A 24,975-nucleotide genomic window follows, 5' to 3' on the forward strand; every position below is an offset into this window, starting at 1 on the left:
TTACAACTGCGATTGTGTCCTAATTTGGTGTGTGGTGTGTGTTACTATTACTTATATTCAGTCATGTAAAGTACTTTGGTAAAAATACTTTAAAGTAGTTATTTGGGGTATCTGTACTTTTTTGTAAAAATATTTTTGACAAATTTTACTTTACTACATTCCTAAAAGAAAATAATATAAAATAATTTATTCCAGACATTTTCCCTGACACCCAAAAGTACTCGTTACATTTTGAACGCTTAGCAGGACAGAAAATGGTCCAATTTACGCACTTATCAAGAGAACATCCCTGGTCAGCCCTACTGCCTTTGATCTGGCAGACTTTCACTTTTACTTGAGTCATTTTCTATTAACTTTACTTTTACAATGACAATTGGGTATTTTTTTCCATCACTGCTAATAGTATTGATAAGCATTGGAAGTGCACAGCCTAATACCCAATTTAAGCTTGATCCGATAATGTATATATTTTTTTTCTCCGAAAATGTGTTCGGAGACTACGTATGGATGGCGTGACGCAAATTTCTGACATGATTGGTTGACAGTAGACGAGGGCGGGAGTTTCTGTATAAACACAAACTCACTTCCTTGACAACTTCCTTAACCACAGCTCTGCTCAACATCTATACTTGCTACGCGAAGCACAAGAAGTATGAATGCTTTGACTTCTGCTTGAGGCCATATCACCATAAATGCTGCGCGGCCAATGCAGACGTCAGAATGACCACGAAGCGCCCTTAATTAACCAACAAAAGAGCTTGATTTCAAAAGCCCATGTAGAAATCCAGTCCACATTTTACCCTATTGACACTTGCCATCTCTCGTTCAATAACCCTACTCCGTGGCACTATTGAATACAGTATGTTCCCGTTCAATAAAGTCCATTCCGCGCCACTGTTCGATCAGAAGGGCCTTATTCGAGAGATCCGTTCCGTGTTTTCCGCGCTCCCCCCTTCCTTTCCCCTGAACTCCAACCCTCGCTCTCTCTATCAGCTTCTCATTCCGTCTCAATATGTCTCAAGATGGCGGCCAATGCGGGATCAATGTTTCAATATTGGAAGCGTTTTGATTTACAACAACTGCAGGTCAGTCTTTTCTCCTTTTGAGTTGTTTCGTACCATTTCAAATCTTTCGCTACGTGGACGATATGTTTTGTGTTCGACTGGCTTTTCTGTCGGTATTTTGATTCCGCTTGTAAGAGAGAGAGAGAGAGAGACCGATCTCTTTTCGCATTGATGAAAGTGGCTTTCTAGCTGATCGGAAATTGATCGTCTTTGTTAAATTCCCATCGATCGTCTGGCGCCCTGGCGATGCCGCGGGGTAACGTCGTTATTACATAAATACATCATTCAGGATGATGAGCAGACCACAATATCCAATCAGAAATACACATATGTCTCCTTGTCAACTTTTGTTGTTGTTGTTGTTTGCATGCAGTAGTGTGGGCCAACTACCTGCTTGTTAGCTTGGTCTGGAGCTTTTGCGTTTCCTGATTATTTATTTTTTGGAGGAGAGGTTGGAAATGAAGTGATCCTACGTCGATGCTGGCGATGTGATGACAGTAGTTAGCTATCCATTTCGTCAAATCAGACCCAAACGTTTATACAAGGTTATTTTTGACGGTAACTTTCTAGCCCACAATCGATTTGAACACCTTTCGCTGTATTTTAGGGAGAGGTAGTTCACCTAAGCGAATTAGCTAGTTGCTAACATGAGCTAAAGCTAACTTGTGTGTTTTTTTGTGTGTGTTGTGTGTCGTCGACTCCGAGAAGTTGTCGTGTACGTGGTAACAGTTCCACATAGACAGCAGCTTGGGAAACCCGGATTAATCTCTTTTTCTCATTTAACATGTTTATGTTTTTATATTTTTATATATATATTTTAAACGAACACAAAAAAACAGTGTTGGAAATTTTTATCTCGCTATGCCAGACACGTGACACATTTTGACTCGCTTCCCAGCAATTGAACGTTACGTTGTATTTGTGGAATAACATTTCATTAGTTGTCAGGAAGGTTATGAAATAGGTGGGAATGTGCCAAAATTGGAAGAAGATAATAAAAAAATGCTTTTTTTTGTAGGGGAAACAACAATTGTGAGAAATACACTTTCTAGTCTACATTTGTGCTTGGCCATACATATGCAGACTGAGATGCACTCGTGCTCTATAATCAAGGCTCATCTCCATAAAACCAAATGTATTTGATTCCTTCCTTCTGCCTGTGATTCATCTAGAGATCACAGAAAATATTTCAGTAACTTGCGTGCTCTCTCTACCTTTTTAAAATGTATTTTCTCCCTCTTTGAAGTGGAGTGTGTAAATTTGTCTGGGATTTGGCTTTTCCTCAATTGACTGCCAGTGCAGTCTACTGTACAGCCTGGACATGAAATATGCATCGCATAAGTTTGTGATGAGGCCCTGGGTAATTATGGCAAAGGCCTATCAGAACCGATTAGTCAGGACAGTGAATCTGTGTGCGTGTGGAGCGGAGGCCAGCAGGTCTGTCTGGAGGATAGGAACCAGCCAGGGCTGTGAGCTCAGAACATTCACTGTCTATTATTGATGCTGTCTTATTTACTCCCCCTCCCACTGTGCTGTCGGCTCCTAGAGGACTGCCTTCCAAGGAGAATCTCTGATCATCTCGGTCTGTCTGTACTCAGGCTTGTCGGTTGTTTCCAATCTCGTTAGGCAGCTCCCTCCCTCTCTGTCCAGAAACGGGTGCTTACAGGGGTGGATCCTGCTGCATTACATTGGTTGTCTTTTAGTTTGTGGTCATGAAAATCCTGTAACAGCATCAAAACAGAACAGACATCCATAGCAGTTGCATGTGTTTAGGACTTAAATACCAGACTGCTTGTTCATGGCCATTTAAAGGCCCATTTGAACTGTTTTATTCCCTCAATGAGAAACCACTACTGGACAAAGTTCTTTGAGCTGTTATTCTGTCTCCCCAGGTTAGGGCTAGAGCAGTGATCACCTGCCGGTCGTTCACGATCGACTGGTCGATCTCTAAGGTGTTCCTAGTCGACCACCAAACAATACTGTAAAAAACAACAACGATAAAGCCTTGCGTTTTTATTTTTTATTTTTTGTTTCAGGCTGTTGGCGATAGGTGCATTTGATTCGGCAGCCCTAGCACCGGGAAGGCAAAGTGCTCCCATTTTGAATCATTTCACTTTTTATTTATTTAACCTTTATTTAACTAGGCAAGTCAGTTAAGAACGTTTGAAGGTAGAACTCTGCCTATCCGGCGGGGCCCGCTGGCCAATCAGACAGCTCAGATCACCATTTCCTTGAGCCATAGACCGTAAAAAGACCCCTGGAACGCACGGCAAGGTTCATACTGGTGAGATTTAGAAACTTTTAAAAACCATGACTAGAGGGACTCAACGAATACAGCAAAGAGCTTCTGTTTTTATAAGTGAGCTCATGTTTAACTTTTTACTCAGCACTGTCAACACTTTCTATTCAACACTGTTATAAGCCATAAAATGCGTGTTTTTTTTCCCAACTTTCCCAACCCACAACGACAACCAGCACTGCAGCTGCAAAAATGCTTTTAGTGGGATCTCATTTAGCGTGATCTTATTTAGCATGATCTCAATTAGTGGGATCTCATTTAGCCGGGATCTCATTTAGCCGGGATCTCATTTAGCGGGATCTCATTTAGCGGGATCTCACTGGAAAATGGATCATAGTTGATGACATGGTGACTATGAATACAGATGGAGAAAGTTTTACCATCCCTAATCATTTACAGCTGGGTTCAGTTCCTTTATAAGGTTTCATCTTTTTCCTGGCGTTTTCACAGTGCTGCCGGACAACATGGATTTTATTCCTACCTGAGATGCCTCAAATATGCCCAACATCCAATCATTTCCTTCTACCTATTTAAAAGTGTCCAACTCATAAAATGTGCTTAATTCATATGTAGGGTTAATTCAAACCTGATTCAGGTGCAGGTCGATCCCAGCCTTCTGGGAATGAGTTTCAAGTGAAGGGAACTTAGTATTAGTATAGGTGTAGCTGATCGTATATCCCTAGTGTACAGAGGTAGGTGTAGAAAGGCCATGCATCCATGTGCAATGTGGTGATCTGATCAATCTGTCTATGGTTGACGAAGAACAGAACTGCCCCCTAGATTAGTGTTTTTAATGGGTAAAGTTAGATTAGGTGACAGGAAGCAGATCATTTAGGGGCAGCATCCAACATGAGTGGTTTAAATCTCTCAGCGGCTTGTCTGGTGTTGTCTGTAGCAGTATCAGTGTTAATTTATGAGGTGGCGGTCTGCACTCTGACTGATGAGCTGATGTGGATATATTTACTTCTCTGTTGCTACACCGAGTTTAGAGGAGACTATGCCGTTAGTATCGCGCTCTGCCCAGTGACCAATCCTGCCACGGCTACTGTCTGTCTTCACATCTGTTCCTTTGTTTGTCTGTTTTATTGAATTTGATCTGTGTTTTACGTACACACATCTCATACAAGATTGAACAATTTGTCGTCAGCCCTGTGTTATCTTGGGGGTGTTTTGGTGTGTTCCATATAGAACTGAATATGTTTAGGAGTTAGTTGGCTTTGCTGTGTGTTGCCATGCCGACTTCATCATCCAGCTAAATATAGAGCAATCCTCAGTGCAGAAACTCAAGCTGAAATATATACCCCTCGTCTTGTTTCTAGTGTGAGCATCACCCCACACTGCCCAGACCCCCTAACTAACCCACTGACTCCCTGGCTGGCTGACGGCACTATGCCTGGACCCAGTAACTGGCTGACTGACAGCACTATGCCTGGACCCAGTAACTGGCTGACTGACAGCACTATGCCTGGACCCAGTAACTGGCTGACTGACAGCACTATGCCTGGACCCAGTAACTGGCTGACTGACAGCACTATGCCTGGACCCAGTAACTGGCTGACTGACAGCACTATGCCTGGACCCAGTAACTGGCTGACTGACAGCACTATGTCTGGACCCAGTAACTGGCTGACTGACAGCACTATGTCTGGACCCAGTAACTGGCTGACTGACTGCACTATGCCTGGACCCAGTAACTAACTGGCTGACTGACTGCACTATGTCTGGACCCAGTAACTGGCTGGCTGACTGACTGCACTATGTCTGGACCCAGTAACTGGCTGACTGACGGCACTATGCCTGGACCCAGTAACTGGCTGGCTGACAGCACTATGCCTGGACCCAGTAACTGGCTGACTGACTGACGGCACTATGTCTGGACCCAGTAACTGGCTGACTGACTGCACTATGTCTGGACCCAGTAACTGGCTGACTGACTGCACTATGTCTGGACCCAGTAACTGGCTGACTGACTGACTGCACTATGTCTGGACCCAGTAACTGGCTGACTGACAGCACTATGTCTGGACCCAGTAACTGGCTGACTGACTGCACTATGTCTGGACCCAGTAACTGGCTGGCTGACTGACTGCACTATGTCTGGACCCAGTAACTGGCTGACTGACTGCACTATGTCTGGACCCAGTAACTGGCTGGCTGACAGCACTATGTCTGGACCCAGTAACTGGCTGACTGACGGCACTATGTCTGGACCCAGTAACTGGCTGATTGACTGCACTATGTCTGGACCCAGTAACTGGCTGACTGACGGCACTATGCCTGGACCCAGTAACTGGCTGACTGACAGCACTATGTCTGGACCCAGTAACTGGCTGACTGACTGCACTATGTCTGGACCCAGTAACTGGCTGACTGACAGCACTATGTCTGGACCCAGTAACTGGCTGACTGACTGCACTATGTCTGGACCCAGTAACTGGCTGACTGACGGCACTATGTCTGGACCCAGTAACTGGCTGACTGACTGCACTATGCTTGGACCCAGTAACTGGCTGACTGACGGCACTATGTCTGGACCCAGTAACTGGCTGGCTGACAGCACTATGTCTGGACCCAGTAACTGGCTGACTGACGGCACTATGCCTGGACCCAGTAACTGGCTGGCTGACGGCACTATGTCTGGACCCAGTAACTGGCTGACTGACGGCACTATGCCTGGACCCAGTAACTGGCTGGCTGACGGCACTATGTCTGGACCCAGTAACTGGCTGGCTGACGGCACTATGTCCGGACCCAGTAACTGGCTGACTGACGGCACTATGCCTGGACCCAGTAACTGGCTGACTGACAGCACTATGTCTGGACCCAGTAACTGGCTGGCTGACAGCACTATGTCTGGACCCAGTAACTGGCTGACTGACGGCACTATGCCTGGACCCAGTAACTGGCTGACTGACGGCACTATGCCTGGACCCAGTAACTGGCTGGCTGACGGCACTATGTCTGGACCCAGTAACTGGCTGACTGACGGCACTATGCCTGGACCCAGTAACTGGCTGACTGACAGCACTATGTCTGGACCCAGTAACTGGCTGGCTGACAGCACTATGTCTGGACCCAGTAACTGGCTGACTGACAGCACTATGCCTGGACCCAGTAACTGGCTGACTGACTGCACTATGCCTGGACCCAGTAACTGGCTGGCTGACAGCACTATGTCTGGACCCAGTAACTGGCTGACTGACTGCACTATGCCTGGACCCAGTAACTGGCTGACTGACTGCACTATGTCTGGACCCAGTAACTGGCTGACTGACGGCACTATACCTGGACCCAGTAACTGGCTGACTGACAGCACTATGTCTGGACCTTCGTACTGTATCGCTCCTCCCCTTCGTACTGTGTCGCTCCTCCCCTTCGTGCTGTATCGCTCGGGTTATGGGTTGGCCAACCCGGGGAGGGTTACGGGCTGGCCAGCCCCCGGGGAGGGTTACAGGCTGCCGCTGCCAGGCCTAAAAATAACACACAGACCACTGGCCTCAGCAGAAAACCTGCTCCAATTATGATGATTCATCTGGCTGTATACACAGGTGTGTGTGTGTGTTCGCGCTCTGGTTTTTAAACCATTTCAGCTGTGTTTTATATAGCTTATAATGAAATAGCAAGTTTTTTTTTTTTTTTTGCAAAAAACTATGCATGGCCATTCTATTTCAAATGTTTATCATGGGACATGTAGCCAGCTACATGTCCTAATGTTTTGCTTTAAGTTAGTCTAGCTTTTTTACAGGAGAAAAGTATCTAGACATCAGCCAGAGTGCCGTCTGCTGATAGAATGCCTGTGAAATCTCATCCGAGTGGAGAAGTGCGACTGAAGCACAACATGTCTGAAATTACAATAAGCAGAAATTACAATAAGCAGACATTAAAATAATCAGAAATTACAATAAGATGTTTTTTTTAGATCAGCGTTTACAAAACACAGTAAAATACTGAGTTCTGCGTTAACGTGACTCCTGGTGTGTGTGTGTGTGTGTAGTGTACCTAGCTTGTATACTGATATGCGTTTGTCCATTCGACAATTAGTTTACAACATCCAAACCTGACCCTGTCATCGCTGTGCTAGAAGAACGTCTTGAAATTCCTGTTAGGGAGGGAGATATTAATCATCGTTTTTGAAGCGCTTCCCCTGACACTATTAACTTCCTGTTTTGGTACTAATCACTTTTATAATGCTGTTCATGCAAAGTCAACAGGCAGTCCGTTTTAAAGGGGCCTAAACCTCTGTTGCACTCACTTAATGCATGGCACACAGATGTAGCTAAACAAAAGGACATTTAGTCTGCTTCGGCCTAATCTTGTGTGCTGTGAACTGGCTTTGCTCTCCGGTTGTCTAATGGTAATCTACCTCCTTCAATTTCAAAGGTTGTATTTTTTTTTTGCTAATCTTTTTGCCCGGGACTGTGCTTTGACCTTTTGAACTCTGCAGCTGTTACACTTGAACTGGGCTCCGAGGTCGTTTGACCCATTGACCCAGTGTGTTGCTAGTCTGACCTTTTTTTTTATTTTTTATTTTTTATATATATATTTTTTTTATAGAGCAAACAGATGATGGCCCTGCTACCCAGTCTCATTGATTTTGGCTTTGAACTTGAGATCCTGTAATAACAGGCTAGTGTGGACTGGTGAGCTGTAGTAGTGGTAGTAAATAATTATTATTATTGTAAAAATATATATGCATTTTATTTTTACATTTGATTGGTTTAGCAGACAGTGGTGAACACACACGTTTTCACTACTGAGAATATCAGGGATAAGTGACTGACTAGATGCTACGTGCAGATTAACATTCAGCTTTGTGTGGAAGCAGGGAAAGCCTATGTATTGTGGAGGGAAGGAGGGCCAGGCAGCCCAGTGGACTGTAGACCTGCATGTGTGTGTTGTCTCTCTCTGGAACCTAGTCCTACTGTAGGCCTGTATGTGTGTCTGTTGTCTCTCTCTGGAACCTAGTCCTACTGTAGGCCTGTATGTGTGTGTGTTGTCTCTCTCTGGAACCTAGTCCTACTGTAGACCTGTATGTGTGTCTGTTGTCTCTCTCTGGAACCTAGTCCTACTGTAGGCCTGTATGTGTGTCTGTTGTCTCTCTCTGGAACCTAGTCCTACTGTAGGCCTGTATGTGTGTCTGTTGTCTCTCTCTGGAACCTAGTCCTACTGTAGGCCTGTATGTGTGTCTGTTGTCTCTCTCTGGAACCTAGTCCTACTGTAGGCCTGTATGTGTGTCTGTTGTCTCTCTCTGGAACCTAGTCCTACTGTAGGCCTGTATGTGTCTGTTGTCTCTCTCTGGAACCTAGTCCTACTGTAGGCCTGTATGTGTGTCTGTTGTCTCTCTCTGGAACCTAGTCCTACTGTAGGCCTGTATGTGTGTGTTGTCTCTCTCTGGAACCTAGTCCTACTGTAGGCCTGTATGTGTGTGTTGTCTCTCTCTGGAACCTAGTCCTACCGTAAACCTGTATGTGTCTGTTGTCTCTCTCTGGAACCTAGTCCTACCGTAGACCTGTATGTGTGTGTGTTGTCTCTCTCTTGAACCTAGTCCTACTGTAGGCCTGTATGTGTGTGTGTTGTCTCTCTCTGGAACCTAGTTCTACTGTAGGCCTGTATGTGTGTGTGTTGTCTCTCTCTGGAACCTAGTCCTACTGTAGGCCTGTATGTGTGTGTGTTGTCTCTCTCTGGAACCTAGTCCTACTGTAGACCTGTTTGTGTGTGTGTTGTCTCTCTCTGGAACCTAGTCCTACTGTAGACCTGTATGTGTCTGTTGTCTCTCTCTGGAACCTAGTCCTACTGTAGACCTGTATGTGTGTCTGTTGTCTCTCTCTGGAACCTAGTCCTACTGTAGGCCTGTATGTGTGTGTGTTGTCTCTCTCTGGAACCTAGTCCTACTGTAGGCCTGTATGTGTGTGTGTTGTCTCTCTCTGGAACCTAGTCCTACTGTAGACCTGTATGTGTGTCTGTTGTCTCTCTCTGGAACCTAGTCCTACTGTAGACCTGTATGTGTGTCTGTTGTCTCTCTCTGGAACCTAGTCCTACTGTAGACCTGTATGTGTGTCTGTTGTCTCTCTCTGGAACCTAGTCCTACTGTAGACCTGTATGTGTGTCTGTTGTCTCTCTCTGGAACCTAGTCCTACTGTAGACCTGTATGTGTGTCTGTTGTCTCTCTCTGGAACCTAGTCCTACTGTAGACCTGTATGTGTGTCTGTTGTCTCTCTCTGGAACCTAGTCCTACTGTAGGCCTGTATGTGTGTGTTGTCTCTCTCTGGAACCTAGTCCTACTGTAGGCCTGTATGTGTGTGTTGTCTCTCTCTGGAACCTAGTCCTACCGTAAACCTGTATGTGTCTGTTGTCTCTCTCTGGAACCTAGTCCTACTGTAGACCTGTATGTGTCTGTTGTCTCTCTCTGGAACCTAGTCCTACTGTAGACCTGTATGTGTGTCTGTTGTCTCTCTCTGGAACCTAGTCCTACTGTAGGCCTGTATGTGTGTGTGTTGTCTCTCTCTGGAACCTAGTCCTACTGTAGGCCTGTATGTGTGTGTGTTGTCTCTCTCTGGAACCTAGTCCTACTGTAGACCTGTATGTGTGTCTGTTGTCTCTCTCTGGAACCTAGTCCTACTGTAGACCTGTATGTGTGTCTGTTGTCTCTCTCTGGAACCTAGTCCTACTGTAGACCTGTATGTGTGTCTGTTGTCTCTCTCTGGAACCTAGTCCTACTGTAGACCTGTATGTGTGTCTGTTGTCTCTCTCTGGAACCTAGTCCTACTGTAGACCTGTATGTGTGTCTGTTGTCTCTCTCTGGAACCTAGTCCTACTGTAGACCTGTATGTGTGTCTGTGAGAGTTAGTGTGTTCTTTAGTTTTTCACTCTCTCAGATCCTTTTGTGAAACGGCAGTAAAACAGACAGTATCACTATGGAAATGGTAATAGCAGTCAATAAAACACTGTGTAAACTCAGAAATAAGACAAACAGTAGCATCGACTGTCTGGCTGTGTTAAACTATTTCAGTTCCAGACTGGAGGAATGCCCACAAGAAATATATAGATCTTCAACTCAAATTAATAGAAACGTTTGTAACCATTTTAGACTAATTTCAGCATATTTCTAAGACGACAGAAAACAGAATCTAATGCTGACTGAATTAAACCAATCCCATGCTGACTGATTTAAAACCAATCCCATGCTGACTGATTTAAAACCAATCCCATGCTGACTGATTTAAAACCAATCCCATGCTGACTGATTTAAAACCAATCCCATGCTGACTGATTTAAAACCAATCCCATGCTGACTGATTTAAAACCAATCCCATGCTGACTGATTTAAAACCAATCCCATGCTGACTGAATTAAAACCAATCCCATGCTGACTGAATTAAAACCAATCCCATGCTGACTGAATTAAAACCAATCCCATGCTGACTGAATTAAAACCAATCCCATGCTGACTGATTTAAAACCAATCCCATGCTGACTGATTTAAAACCAATCCCATGCTGACTGAATTAAAACCAATCCCATGCTGACTGAATTAAAACCAATCCCATGCTGACTGAATTAAAACCAATCCCATGCTGACTGATTTAAAACCAATCCCATGCTGACTGATTTAAAACCAATCCCATGCTGACTGATTTAAAACCAATCCCATGCCGACTGATTTAAAACCAATCCCATGCCGACTGATTTAAAACCAATCCCATGCCGACTGATTTAAAACCAATCCCATGCCGACTGATTTAAAACCAATCCCATGCCGACTGATTTAAAACCAATCCCATGCCGACTGATTTAAAACCAATCCCATGCCGACTGAATTAAAACCAATCCCATGCCGACTGAATTAAAACCAATCCCATGCCGACTGATTTAAAACCAATCCCATGCCGACTGATTTAAAACCAATCCCATGCCGACTGATTTAAAACCAATCCCATGCCGACTGATTTAAAACCAATCCCATGCCGACTGATTTAAAACCAATCCCATGCCGACTGATTTAAAACCATTCCCATGCCGACTGATTTAAAACCAATCCCATGCCGACTGATTTAAAACCAATCCCATGCTGACTGAATTAAAACCAATCCCATGCTGACTGATTTAAAACCAATCCCATGCTGACTGATTTAAAACCAATCCCATGCTGACTGATTTAAAACCAATCCCATGCCGACTGATTTAAAACCAATCCCATGCCGACTGATTTAAAACCAATCCCATGCCGACTGATTTAAAACCAATCCCGTGCCGACTGATTTAAAACCAATCCCATGCCGACTGATTTAAAACCAATCCCATGCTGACTGAATTAATGTGAACAGTTTCATTGTCAGCGTTCTGAGAGTCCGCATGCAGACTAGCTGTTGTCTCTGGGTCGGCCCGTCTGTCCCTGGGTCGGCCCGTCTGTCCCTGGGTCGGCCCGTCTGTCTCTGGGTCGGCCCGTCTGTCTCTAGGTCGGACCGTCTGTCTCTGGGTCGGCCCGTCTGTCCCTGGGTCGGCCCGTCTGTCCCTGGGTCGGCCCGTCTGTCCCTGGGTCGGCCCGTCTGTCTCTGGGTCGGCCCGTCTGTCTCTGGGTCTGTCACAGTGAGATGAGCAGTATTATGTGAGTCACACAGCAGGTGGTGTTGGTTCCTGCCCGACTAGATGAGCCGGCATTGCATTGAATCAACCAATGGTTGCATGCCTTGTCTATGTCCTATGATGTGATTAGCTGATATCAGGGCCTTAAATTAACTTTTTAGTGTACCAGCTACTGTGGCAGGTAGAGCCACAAAATAATAATTACCAGCCACTTAGTTTTAAACAGCCAATATATATATTTTGCCTTAATGACACACACACAAAAAAAACGAATGGCATGCTTAGTAATATCTAAAACAATAAATGTATTACTAATAAGAAGTAATGTGGTATAATGCTCAATTAAATGTTATATTCTGTGCCTTTGTCTTCAGAGAACTACATTTGCACACACTGTACGTAGTAGGCCTTTTCTATTGTGTTATTGACAACGTTTATTTATACCCATGTGTAACTCTTGTTGTTTTTGTCACACTGCTATGCTTTATCTTGGCCAGGTTGCAGTTGTAAATGAGAACTTGTTCTCAACTGGTTTACCTGGTTAAATAAAGGTGAAATACATTTTGATTGAGTGAAATGTTCAGCTGCCCCTTTAATGTTACCTTGGTAACGGGGCGACCGACTAGTAAAGAATCTGACTAGTAGACAGCAAAGTTCTCTTTTTGCGAGTAGTGGAAGCAAACTCGCATTGGAAAACAACCTCATTTGTGAATAAAACAATGTAAATAGCCAAGAAACACGAGGACAAAGTCTCACTTTTTAGTAGTCTTTCGAGTAAATTAGACCAACTTTTATGCCTGTGCAAATTGCGTCTAAAAATAAATCTTTCACCACAAACACCCAGCGCTCACGGCCCCCTAGACAGGCAGTGTTGCTGCGTGAGGTGGGATAGCTTTGAAGTTAGAGTTGAGATTTCTTTGTGCGTTACCAGATATGAAACAAAACAGCAGAAAAAACAGCTACTGCATAATTTATTTGGCTATAAATCTCAACTTGCACTTGTGCCCATACTTGACTTGGGTCTTATTTTTTTATGAAATGCTCGCACTGTAGAGCCCAGAGTGTGACCACCCGCCGACGTGGCTGGTGAATTAGACATTCTTAACCGTCAATGCCAAAATCTACCCGCATTTGGCAGGTTGCTGGTGTTAATTTTAGACGCTGGCTGATATGTTAAATACTGTACCTATCCAGGCATTGTAAGATCTGCCCTGTGTCATCACTGTAGTCGGGGCAGGAACTCAACCATCGCGTTGCATTCAGTGTGTAATTGTAAGGTTAGACCCACTGAGAAGGGTGAGACAGTCACGTAGTCCCTTCATGAGAACACCCATATCCCATCGTCTGTAAATAAACTCTGTGTCTATTTGATCTTTGTGTGGACTTGACTCCACCTCCACGGTGTAGCCTGTGTTTAGCTTGTTGTTCTCTCGTCTGAGGTGGGCTTGTGTTTTGCTCTAATCCATCCCAGTGATGAACGTTTATAATTGGGGATAGAGCATTAATAGACTGTCAGAACTACAGAGGGTCCAGATTTACACTTTAGGGTCAACTCTCTGCTTAGGGCGCCCTCTCCCTGCACCTCATCTGGAGATGACTAATCCCCATAGCGCCCTCTCCCTGCTCCTCATCTGGAGATGACTAATCCCCATAGCGCCCTCTCCCTGCACCTCATCTGGAGATGACTAATCCCCATAGCGCCCTCTCCCTGCTCCTCATCTGGAGATGACTAATCCCCATAGCGCCCTCTCCCTGCTCCTCATCTGGAGATGACTAATCCCCATAGCGCCCTCTCCCTGCACCTCATCTGGAGATGACTAATCCCCATAGCGCCCTCTCCCTGCTCCTCATCTGGAGATGACTAATCCCCATAGCGCCCTCTCCCTCCTCCTCATCTAGAGATGACTAATCCCCATAGCTCCTCCTTCTCATCTAGATATGACTAATCCCCATAGCGCCCTCTCCCTCCTCCTCATCTAGAGATGACTAATCCCCGTAGCTCCTCCTCCTCATCTAGAGATGACTAATCCCCATAGCGCCCTCTCCCTGCTCCACATCTAGAGATGACTAATCCCCATAGCGCCCTCTCCCTGCTCCTCATCTAGAGATGACTAATCCCCATAGCGCCCTCTCCCTGCTCCACATCTAGAGATGACTAATCCCCATAGCGCCCTCTCCCTGCTCCTCATCTGGAGATGACTAATCCCCATAGCGCCCTCTCCCTGCTCCTCATCTAGAGATGACTAATCCCCATAGCGCCCTCTCCCTGCTCCTCATCTAGAGATGACTAATCCCCATAGCGCCCTCTCCCTGCACCTCATCTGGAGATGACTAATCCCCATAGCGCCCTCTCCCTGCTCCTCATCTGGAGATGACTAATCCCCATAGCGCCCTCTCCCTGCTCCTCATCTAGAGATGACTAATCCCCATAGCGCCCTCTCCCTGCTCCTCATCTAGAGATGACTAATCCCCATAGCGCCCTCTCCCTGCTCCTCATCTAGAGATGACTAATCCCCATAGCGCCCTCTCCCTGCTCCTCATCTGGAGATGACTAATCCCCGTAGCGCCCTCTCCCTGCACCTCATCTGGAGATGACTAATCCCCATAGCGCCCTCTCCCTGCTCCTCATCTAGAGATGACTAATCCCCATAGCGCCCTCTCCCTGCTCATCATCTGGAGATGACTAATCCCCATAGCACCCTCTCCCTGCTCCCAGGTTCCATTTTTTTTAGCCCCATATCTCTGTTCTTGTCCCTAATCTCCTCTGTGACACAGAATGGCTTTTCGGCAGGATGGAGGAATTAATTCAGAGATGAGAGGCTCAATAGTTCTTTATCTCTCTCTGTGCTCTCTTTCTCTTCTCTCTCTCTCTCTCTCCCTGTTCTCTCTCTGTTTTCCTGGTAGAGAGGGGAAGCGTCTGTGTTTTGTAATGTGGTCTTTATCTTTGCTGAAACATCCCACTACCCTCTGATCCCATCTCAATATCCTAGCCGTTCCGCTCGGTAAAAGCAGGGATGAAAAATCTGGACCTTGGGAGGATGAATTACCCCTGTCTGTTTCCCTCTACGCCCCTCTCCAGCCTCCCCTCACCCCCTATGACCCACAACAGTTTGTTACACTTCCACCATACTAAAACCATCCTACTCATTTCCTGCTATTTACCCATATCATGTATTGTCCTGTGAGCCAGTCTCAGCTAAGAGGATTCATATTTTCAATGTATCTGTACCAACAAACTAATAGCACAGAAATGGTTTAGACAGGTCTCAGAAATTACACTCATTGCTTGTTACCTGAAGTAATGAATTACACTCATTTAAACTATCTCTGGTCTCAAACATGAGCACAGTGAAATGAAGTATTTTACCTCTGCTCCCCAACCACTTAATTCTCAAAGTCTTGCAAGGAAGTCCAGGCAAGAGGCCAACCCAACGAACCCTCACTGTCAGTAGGCAGGATTCCATTGACCCAGGTTTATTCAATGTGTAATGGACATGGCAGAAATTAGACGTTTCGTAAAAGATCGTTAAAGTTTGTATCCATTCAATAGGGGTTTGGCTTTTTTCTTTTGTCAAACTTTCTTTATTGCTACGAATGATAGAAAGTGTTTTTCGAATAAATTATAATTGCCAAATCATTGTTAAGGTACGTGTGGGACATGTAATGCTCCGCTCTGCATTTGGATTCTGAATGCCTACTGCTTGAAATAATGTATTTTTTTCCAACTATAAGATAAAATGTCTTTGCCAGGACAAGGATTGTCCTGACATTCAAGATCTACAGGAGTGTACATTTCACCAAGGCACGGATCCTGGCAATATGTTTATTTATTTATTTATTTATTTATTTAACTAGGCAAGTCAGTGACGAACAAATTCTTATTTTCAATGGTGTTCTAGGAACAGTTGGTTAACTGCCTGTTCAGGGGCAGAACGACAGATTTTTACCTTGTCAGCTCGGGGATTCGATCTAGCAACCTTTCGGTTACTAGTTCAACGCTCTTAACCACGAGGCTACCTGCCTCCTCTAACCACTAGCCTACCTGCCTCCTCTAACCACTAGGCTACCTGCCTCTCTAACCACTAGCCTACCTGCCTCCTCTAACCACGAGCCTACCTGCCTCCTCTAACCACGAGCCTACCTGCCTCCTCTAACCACGAGGCTACCTGCCTCCTCTAACCACGAGGCTACCTGCCTCCTCTAACCACTAGGCTACCTGCCTCCTCTAACCACTAGGCTACCTGCCTCCTCTAACCACTAGGCTACCTGCCTCCTCTAACCACTAGGCTACCTGCCTCCTCTAACCACTAGGCTACCTGCCTCCTCTAACCACTAGGCTACCTTCCTCCTCTAACCACTAGGCTACCTGCCTCTAACCACTAGCCTACCTGCCTCCTCTAACCACTAGCCTACCTGCCTCCTCTAACCACTAGCCTACCTGCCTCCTCTAACCACTAGGCTACCTGCCTCCTCTAACCACTAGGCTACCTGCCTCCTCTAACCACTAGCCTACCTGCCTCCTCTAACCACTAGCCTACCTGCCGCCTCTAACCACTAGGATACCTGCCGCCTCTAACCACTAGGCTACCTGCCTCCTCTAACCACTAGGCTACCTGCCGCCTCTAACCACTAGGCTACCTGCCGCCCCAATATGTTGGCACATCAGAATTATCAGTCAGTTACTGTATTCTTTCCATGCTGGCTTTCCTGAAACATTAAACAGGTTGGTGGGAGGACATACGGGCTGCCTGAAACATTAAACAGATAGGTGGGAGGACATACGGGCTGCCTGAAACAGTAAACAGGTAGGTGGGAGGACATATGGGCTGCCTGAAACAGTAAACAGGTAGGTGGGAGGACATACGGGCTGCCTGAAACAGTAAACAGGTAGGTGGGAGGACATACGGGCTGCCTGAAACAGTAAACAGGTAGGTGGGAGGACATACGGGCTGCCTGAAACAGTAAACAGGTAGGTGGGAGGACATACGGGCTGCCTGAAACATTAAACAGATAGGTGGGAGGACATATACGGGCTGCCTGAAACATTAAACAGATAGGTGGGAGGAGGTGGGGAGGACATACGGGCTGCCTGAAACATTAAACAGATAGGTGGGAGGACATACGGGCTGCCTGAAACATTAAACAGATAGGTGGGAGGGCATACGGGCTGCCTGAAACATTAAACAGATAGGTGGGAGGGCATACGGGCTGCCTGAAACATTAAACAGGTAGGTGGGAGGACATATATGGGCTGCCTGAAACATTAAACAGATAGGTGGGAGGACATACGGGCTGCCTGAAACATTAAACAGGTAGGTGGGAGGACATACGGGCTGCCTGAAACATTAAACAGGTAGGTGGGAGGACATACGGGCTGTCTGAAACATTAAACAGATAGGTGGGAGGACATATACGGGCTGCCTGAAACATTAAACAGATAGGTGGGAGGACATACAGGCTGCCTGAAACATTAAACAGATAGGTGGGAGGACATACGGGCTGCCTGAAACATTAAACAGGTAGGTGGGAGGACATACGGGCTGCCTGAAACATTAAACAGATAGGTGGGAGGACATACGGGCTGCCTGAAACATTAAACAGATAGGTGGGAGGACATACGGGCTGCCTGAAACATTAAACAGATAGGTGGGAGGACATACGGGCTGCCTGAAACATTAAACAGATAGGTGGGAGGACATACGGGCTGCCTGAAACATTAAACAGATAGGTGGGAGGACATACGGGCTGCCTGAAACATTAAACAGATAGGTGGGAGGACATACGGGCTGCCTGAAACATTAAACAGATAGGTGGGAGGACATACGGGCTGCCTGAAACATTAAACAGATAGGTGGGAGGACATACGGGCTGCCTGAAACATTAAACAGATAGGTGGGAGGACATACGGGCTGCCTGAAACATTAAACAGATAGGTGGGAGGACATACGGGCTGCCTGAAACATTAAACAGATAGGTGGGAGGACATACGGGCTGCCTGAAACATTAAACAGATAGGTGGGAGGACATACGGGCTGCCTGAAACATTAAACAGATAGGTGGGAGGACCACAATGCCACAGATTACGAAATTAGCGACAGCCCGTATGCCCTTCAGGGCTGCCTGAAACATTAAGCAGGCATGTGGGAGGGCACATACGGGCTGTCGCTAATTTCGTAATTTGTCTAAATGTTTAATGGAAAACACTTCAACCTCTTCATTTTGATTCAACACTAGTTTTTGTTCTGTTTTTTGGTGTGATGTCATCACATCAGTGGTTTTTTATTGACACCCAGGATCGGTCAATGGAAACGCACCGTAACACTCAAACTATGCAAACTTTCTAAATGTCGACAAAATAAATTACTGGACGAGTTAACGGAAACATGGCTAACGTCACCCTCCGTGTCAATTACCCCTTGCAAAGAGTTCTTTACTGAAAGACAGTCTCTTCTAGAAATATTCAATATGCACAGAAAAGCCTATTTCTCTCAAATGTTTTGCACAAATTTGTTTACATCCCTGTTAGTGAGCATTTCTCCTTTACCAAGATAATCCATCCACCTGGCAGGTGTGGTATATCAAGATGCTGATTAAACAGCATGATCATTACACAGGTGCAACTTGTGCTGGGGACAATAAAAGGCCACTCTAAAATGTGCTGTTTTGTCAGACAACACAATGCCACAGATGTCTCAAGTTTTCAGGGAGCATGCAATCTGCATGCTGGCTGCAGGAATGTCCACCAGAGCTTTTGCCAGATAATTTAATATTCAATTTGTCTACCTCCAACATTGTTTTAGTGAATTTGGCAGTACTTCCAACCAGCCTCACAACCGCAGACCACATGTAACCGCGCCAGCCCAGGACCTCCAGATCAGGCTTCTTCACCTGGGGGATCGTCTGAGACCAGCCACCCGGACAGCTGATGATACTGGGGGTTTACACCACCAAAGAATTTCTGCATAAACTGTCAGAAACCATCTCGGTGAAACTCCTCTGCGTGCTCATCGTCTTCACCAGGGTCTTGACCTGACTCTAGTTTGGCGTCGTAACCGACTTCAGTGGGTAAATGCTCCCCGTCGATGTCCACTGACACGCTGGAGAAGTTTGCTCTTCATGGAGGAATCCCGGTTTCAACTGTACCGGGCACATGGTAGACCGCTTATATGGCGTCGCGTGGGCGAGCGGTTTGCTGATGTTAACGTTGTGTTAACAGAGTGCCCCATGGTGGGGTTATGGTATGGGCAGACATAAGCTACGGACAATGAACACAAATTCATTTTATCGATGGCAATTTGAATGCACCGAGATACTGTGACGAGATCCTGAGGCCCCATTGTCGTGCCATTCATCCGCCACCATCACCTCATGTTTCAGCATGATAATGCACAGCCTAATGTCGCTAAGATCGGTACACAAAATGTCTGTTCTTCCATGGCCTGCATTCTCACCAGACATCTCACACGTTGAGCATGTTTGGGATGCTCTGGATCGACATGTACGACCGCGTGTTCCACTTCCCTGCCATAACCCAGCAACTTCACACAGCCATTGAAGAAGAGTGGAACTACATCCCACAGGATACAATCAACAGCCTTATCAACTCTGTGAAGGAGATGTGAAAAATGGTGGTCACACCAGATACTGACTGGTTTTCTGATCCACGCCCCTACCTTTTATTTAAGGTATCTGTGACCATGAATATGGTGCATATCTGTATTCCCAGTCATGTGAAATTCATAGATTAGGGCATAATGCATTTCATTTGACTGATTTTTTTCCTTTGGTCCTGTGTTTTACTTCACACAGCCTGACATCTGATGTCTGGGTTCAGTCCTGTGTTTACTCGTCGGGTTGTGTGAGGTGAGCTCTGACGGCTGCTCCTTTGTTGTCAGATTTGCATCTCTGTTTATAAACAGACCCAACAAACCACAGCTTCTCTATATCACAGAGGAACTACAGCCCCATAGACAGGCTAGCCAGCACAGCACTGTCACTCTCTACAGTGGGGCAAAAAAGTATTTAGTCTGCCACCAATTGTGCAAGTTCTCCCACTTAAAAAGATGAGAGAGGCCTGTAATTTTCATCATAGGTACACGTCAACTATGACAGACAAAATGAGGGAAAAAAATCCAGAAAATCACATTGTAGGATTTTTAATTCATTCATTTGCAAATTATGGTGGAAAATAAGTATTTGGTCAATAACGAAAGTTTATGGGCAGGCCTACTACCTCTTGTTGGTGCCAGCAGCTGTCTCCCGCACGGTGACCACATTTATCTGACTTTTAGATTAATGTTATCCCTAGTTACATGCATAGAAGTTGGATAGGCTGAAGGAGAGAACGCGTCAATTATTTGTGACCGACCGACTCCATTCGGTCTCATGTAGCAACATTTGTATTTTTTTAAATTTTATTTACATTGGATAAAAGTAGAGATTCAAGGCTAGAAAATGGTATATCATACATATCATCTACAGTTGAGGAGCAATGAGAAAGTAATTCTGCTTTGAATGTTGATAAACTTGTAACCCCATTTTTTAGAAAATAGCTCGTTGAATGATTTGGTACACCTACTGGTGAGTTCTTATTTATCTACGCCCATTCAGAATCCTTAACACCAGCGTAAGTCTTAGCCCCGCCCATCTCTTTAAGAATTCACATGAGGCCATGTGCTAAACAGATGGAGTACGGTTACAGTAGCCATACTAAACAACCACACATTTCAAGACTAAAGACTGGTTTATACTACGTCCGTAGATAGTTATCGCAGTGACATCATGGACATTCTATTATCGTCCGACGTCGAACTTGTCGTTTTGGAAAGGTATAAACACAAAAGCGACAGGCTGCATGACAGGTGGTTCAAAATAGCATAACTGGTGTGTTTTTTTTAACACCAATAAACCCATCCATTTAAAAATTGTATTTAGTAAATGTCAATCTAGCTAGCCAGGCAACAAAAAAGCAACTTTCTAAACAATGTTTTAGTTCATTTCTAGCTTGTTAGCTAGCTAGCTAATGTTAAGTTAGCTGGCTAGCCATTTCAAATAATGGCCATATCATAGAGCGGACAAAGTCTTAACTTTTAGCTAAACAAGATCATTATTTCATGTTACAGAAAATAGCTTAAAATAGTGTTGAAATAAAAGCAGGGCTTCTGCTGGAGAATTTTAGAACTTGGACTCGTCGGCCTAACGTCCTCATTTGACTTTGGTGCAGATCTTGTTGTTGTTCACATTATCTCTGGTAAACACACTATATCAAATAAAATCAAAGTTTATTTGTGACATGCACAGGATACAGAAGTTGTAAACGGTACAGTGAAATGTTTAGTTGCATAGTGGAGTCTTTTTGTTTAGACTTAGCTAGCTAAACAATGGACCATAATCTCGAATCATAACGTTACCACCCTGCATGAATCTGAAGGTAGATAACGCAAACCAACTAGGTTTCAATGTTAGCTATCTAGGAAACATTAGGCTATAACTAGCAATGCAAATGACTCTGAGATACAAATAATATTACTACACAGATCATACACTTAACGTTAGCTAGCGAGCTAACCGTACGTTTTAACTTACAATGAAAACTACTTTCTTACAAAATTTGAAAAGTTTCATATCTATAAATGTAGCTAGCTAGACTCTCTTACCTGGATACATGGATGAACGCTTCTCCCTCTCTGTCATGGGATACCATGGTTGCCCTTAGTTGCAAGATGTAATCCGAAGACAGGTTCTCTTTTCGTCTTCCATCCGCATATTTGCAATCGAAAGCCCGAATCTCCTTAGCGATCATACTCGGCTCCCACCGGACATTCCACTGATTTCAAAACACTCCGTCTTCCAGATAGTGGAGAGCATTAGCAACACTTTTGCAGTTCTTTATGATATACTTTATGATATATATATATATATATATATATATATATATATATATATATATATATTTAAAAAAATCTGCACTAGAAAGAATGACTTACACCTATTATTATTTGACCCCGCTGGTCACCTATGAACATTTGAACATCTCGGCCATGTTCTGTTATAATCTCCACCCGGCACAGCCAGAAGAGGCCTTGGGAAAAGAAAGCAGACATTTGAAAAGATCTGTAGATTCTGTGCAGGAGTCCTCCTGGTGCTCTCCAACATGGCAGCCTCACACCCTCCTTTTCCTTCTTTCAACCTCTGTCCATCTGTCCCTCCTTCTCCCTCTTGTCTAGGCTATATCTGTCCCTGCCGTTAAGCTATAGCCTATGTCTGGTAGTGTTTGGCTGTGGTGTGGCTGCCCCCTCATAGCCTGTTTCCTCTCTAGGTTTATAATCTCCACCTGGCACAGCCAGAAGAGGACTGGCCACCCCACACAGCCTGGTTCCTCTCTAGGTTTCTTCCTAGGTTTTGGCCTTTCTAGGGAGTTTTTCCTAACCACTGTGCTTCTACACCTGCATTGCCTGCTGTTTGGGGGTTTAGGCTGGGTTTCTGTACAGCACTTTGAGATATCAGCTGATGTAAGAAGGGCTTTATAAATACATTTGATTTGACCTACTGAGCAGCTCATGTTATAGACAGAAACATGCTACATGGCAGACCAATCTGAAATCATCTCTCTGCATATCCAGCCCACCCATTATCTCAGCCAATCATGGTTAGCTGGAAAGTTCCTGTCTTTTTCCATGGCTAAACCAACTAGGCTCGCAATTTTCATATAATTTTGTTTATATTTAGAGATGGTATACAAGTTTGTTATTAATGCACCTGAAAGTTCACATGTTCCAGAAGGCATTTCTGACACAAATGCACTTCCTGTGAAGTAGTGTACACCTAGTTTCCCTAGAAAGAACAGAAACGAGTCACATTTTTGAGATAAGACAGAAAGCAATTTATGAGTAAAACCATTTTTAGTGAACCGGTGATTCGTAACTTTTGAATCGGTTTTCTTATGTTCGTTTAGATCGGTTTGGGCTCCCGTGGACCGATGCATCTTAACCGATGCACGTTAGAACCGGTTACCGGTGCGTTACCGGTGAATCGCTACATCCCTAGCATATAACCTTCCATTACAAACACAACGTGACCTGAGTGTAGCTCTCTTGCCTGGGGTGAGGGTCACAGCGTCTCAGGTGTATTTGAAAATGTTTTTCTCTACAACCACCCTTCTAAAAGGCCCTCCATTCTAACACAGTACACTAACCAGTTCTGTATTCTAATTGTATGCTGTAATACGCTTGGGCTGCACCGTGAGTTGAATACCCCCCCACCCCACCCGTGTGTGTGGTGGTGGGGGGGGGTTGCCAGTGGATAATCAGATTCCATTTTAATGGTCACTTGAAATAATAAGCAGCTTGTCTTCTCCGCCTTGCTTGAATCCATATTTATACAGTCTTGAATGATTAATGCATGTGAACACAATGTGTTTGCGCTTGAGGAGGAGGGCAGGCAGTAGCCTATAGGCTGTACAGGGAAGTGGTGATCCAAAAGGAGATTCCTGGTAGAACTGGTACTTTGCATAACAATGAGACCTTGGGGAAACATTTTTCAAAAAGGCCCTCGCACATCTGAGCTATCTTTTGTTGCAGGTTCATGGTAACATTTGAAATAAGATGAGAGAAAAAAGAGGAAACTCACACACTGCTCTGGCTGGTATCACTGGCCTGGTATCACGGTATCACTGCTCTGGCTGGTATCACTGCTCTGGCTGGTATCACTGGTATCACTGCTCTGGCTGGTATCACTGGTATCACTGCTCTGGCTGGTATCACTGGTATCACTGCTCTGGCTGGTATCACTGATCTGGCTGGTATCACTGGTATCACTGCTCTGGCTGGTATCACTGATCTGGCTGGTATCACTGGTATCACTGATCTGGCTGGTATCACTGGTATCACTGCTCTGGCTGGTATCACTGGTATCACTGCTCTGGCTGGTATCACTGGTATCACTGCTCTGGCTGGTATCACTACTCTGGCTGGTATCACTGGTATCACTGCTCTGGCTGGTATCACTGCTCTGGCTGGTATCACTGGCCTGGTATCACGGTATCACTGCTCTGGCTGGTATCACTGCTCTGGCTGGTATCACTGCTCTGGCCTGGTATCACGGTATCACTGCTCTGGCTGGTATCACTGCTCTGGCCTGGTATCACGGTATCACTGCTCTGGCTGGTGATAACAGCCAGAGCAGTGATACCAGCCAGAGCAGTGATACCAGCCAGAGCAGTGATACTAGCCAGAGCAGTGATACCAGCCAGAGCAGTGATACCAGCCAGAGCAGTGATACCAGCCAGAGCAGTGATACCAGCCAGAGCAGTTATACCAGCCAGAGCAGTGATACCAGCCAGAGCAGCGATACCAGCCAGAGCAGTGATACTGTCAATAACCAGTGTGTGGGTTTCCTCTATTTTTTTTTCTCACCTTGGGAAAAGAAAGCAGACATTTGAAAAGATCTGTAGATTCTGTGCAGGAGTCCTCCTGGTGCTCTCCAACATGGCAGCCTCACACCCTCCTTTTCCTTCTTTCAACCTCTGTCCATCTGTCCCTCCTTCTCCCTCTTGTCTAGGCTATATCTGTCCCTGCCGTTAAGCTATAGCCTATGTCTGGTAGTGTTTGGCTGTGGTGTGGCTGCCGTCTCTCTGGGGAACATTGGTAATCTGTTCCAGCAGCGTTTGTGGCCGACCCAAATTAACCTAGACAAGCCCTACTACTCTGAGACCGAGCCAGACGAGCCTGGCCAAGCTGGGTAGTCAGACACATTTATATGTGACTGACCGGCTCAAATTGGTCTTATGTAGCAAAATTTGAAATTGTGTTTTTTTTTTACATTAGATAAAAGTAGAGACTCAGAGCTACAACATGGCATATCACACACCTACCGTTGAGGAACAATGGGAAAGTAATTCTGCTTTCAAAGTTGATCAACTTGTAACCTCACTTTTGAGAAAAGGGCCTTTGAATGTTTTGGTACCTAGTGGAGAGCTCTTCTTTGTGTACACCCATTGAGCATCGTTCACACCCTCTTAAACCAGCCCCG

At 45.2% G+C, this 24,975-nt stretch overlaps 1 protein-coding gene across 10 annotated transcripts in view; it reads left to right on the plus strand.

The window, feature by feature from the left end:
• Positions 1–645: 645 nt before the first annotated feature.
• cux1b (cut-like homeobox 1b) overlaps positions 646–24,975 on the plus strand; it is a 174,090-nt gene continuing 149,760 nt past the window's right edge. For 9 of the 10 annotated variants that reach the window (XM_036965636.2, XM_036965639.2, XM_036965638.2 and 6 more), the window contains exon 1: positions 646–1,085. In XM_036965636.2, the coding sequence (XP_036821531.2) occupies positions 1,023–1,085 (63 nt within the window). In that variant the 5' untranslated portion in view covers positions 646–1,022. The remainder of the gene's footprint in view (positions 1,086–24,975) is intronic. The other variant, XM_036965643.2, reaches the window with a different exon arrangement.

The sequence above is a fragment of the Oncorhynchus mykiss genome, chromosome 27 (assembly GCF_057628025.1).
Source record: "Oncorhynchus mykiss isolate SJ-2025 chromosome 27, ASM5762802v1, whole genome shotgun sequence".
NCBI classification, from domain to species: Eukaryota; Metazoa; Chordata; class Actinopteri; order Salmoniformes; family Salmonidae; genus Oncorhynchus; species Oncorhynchus mykiss.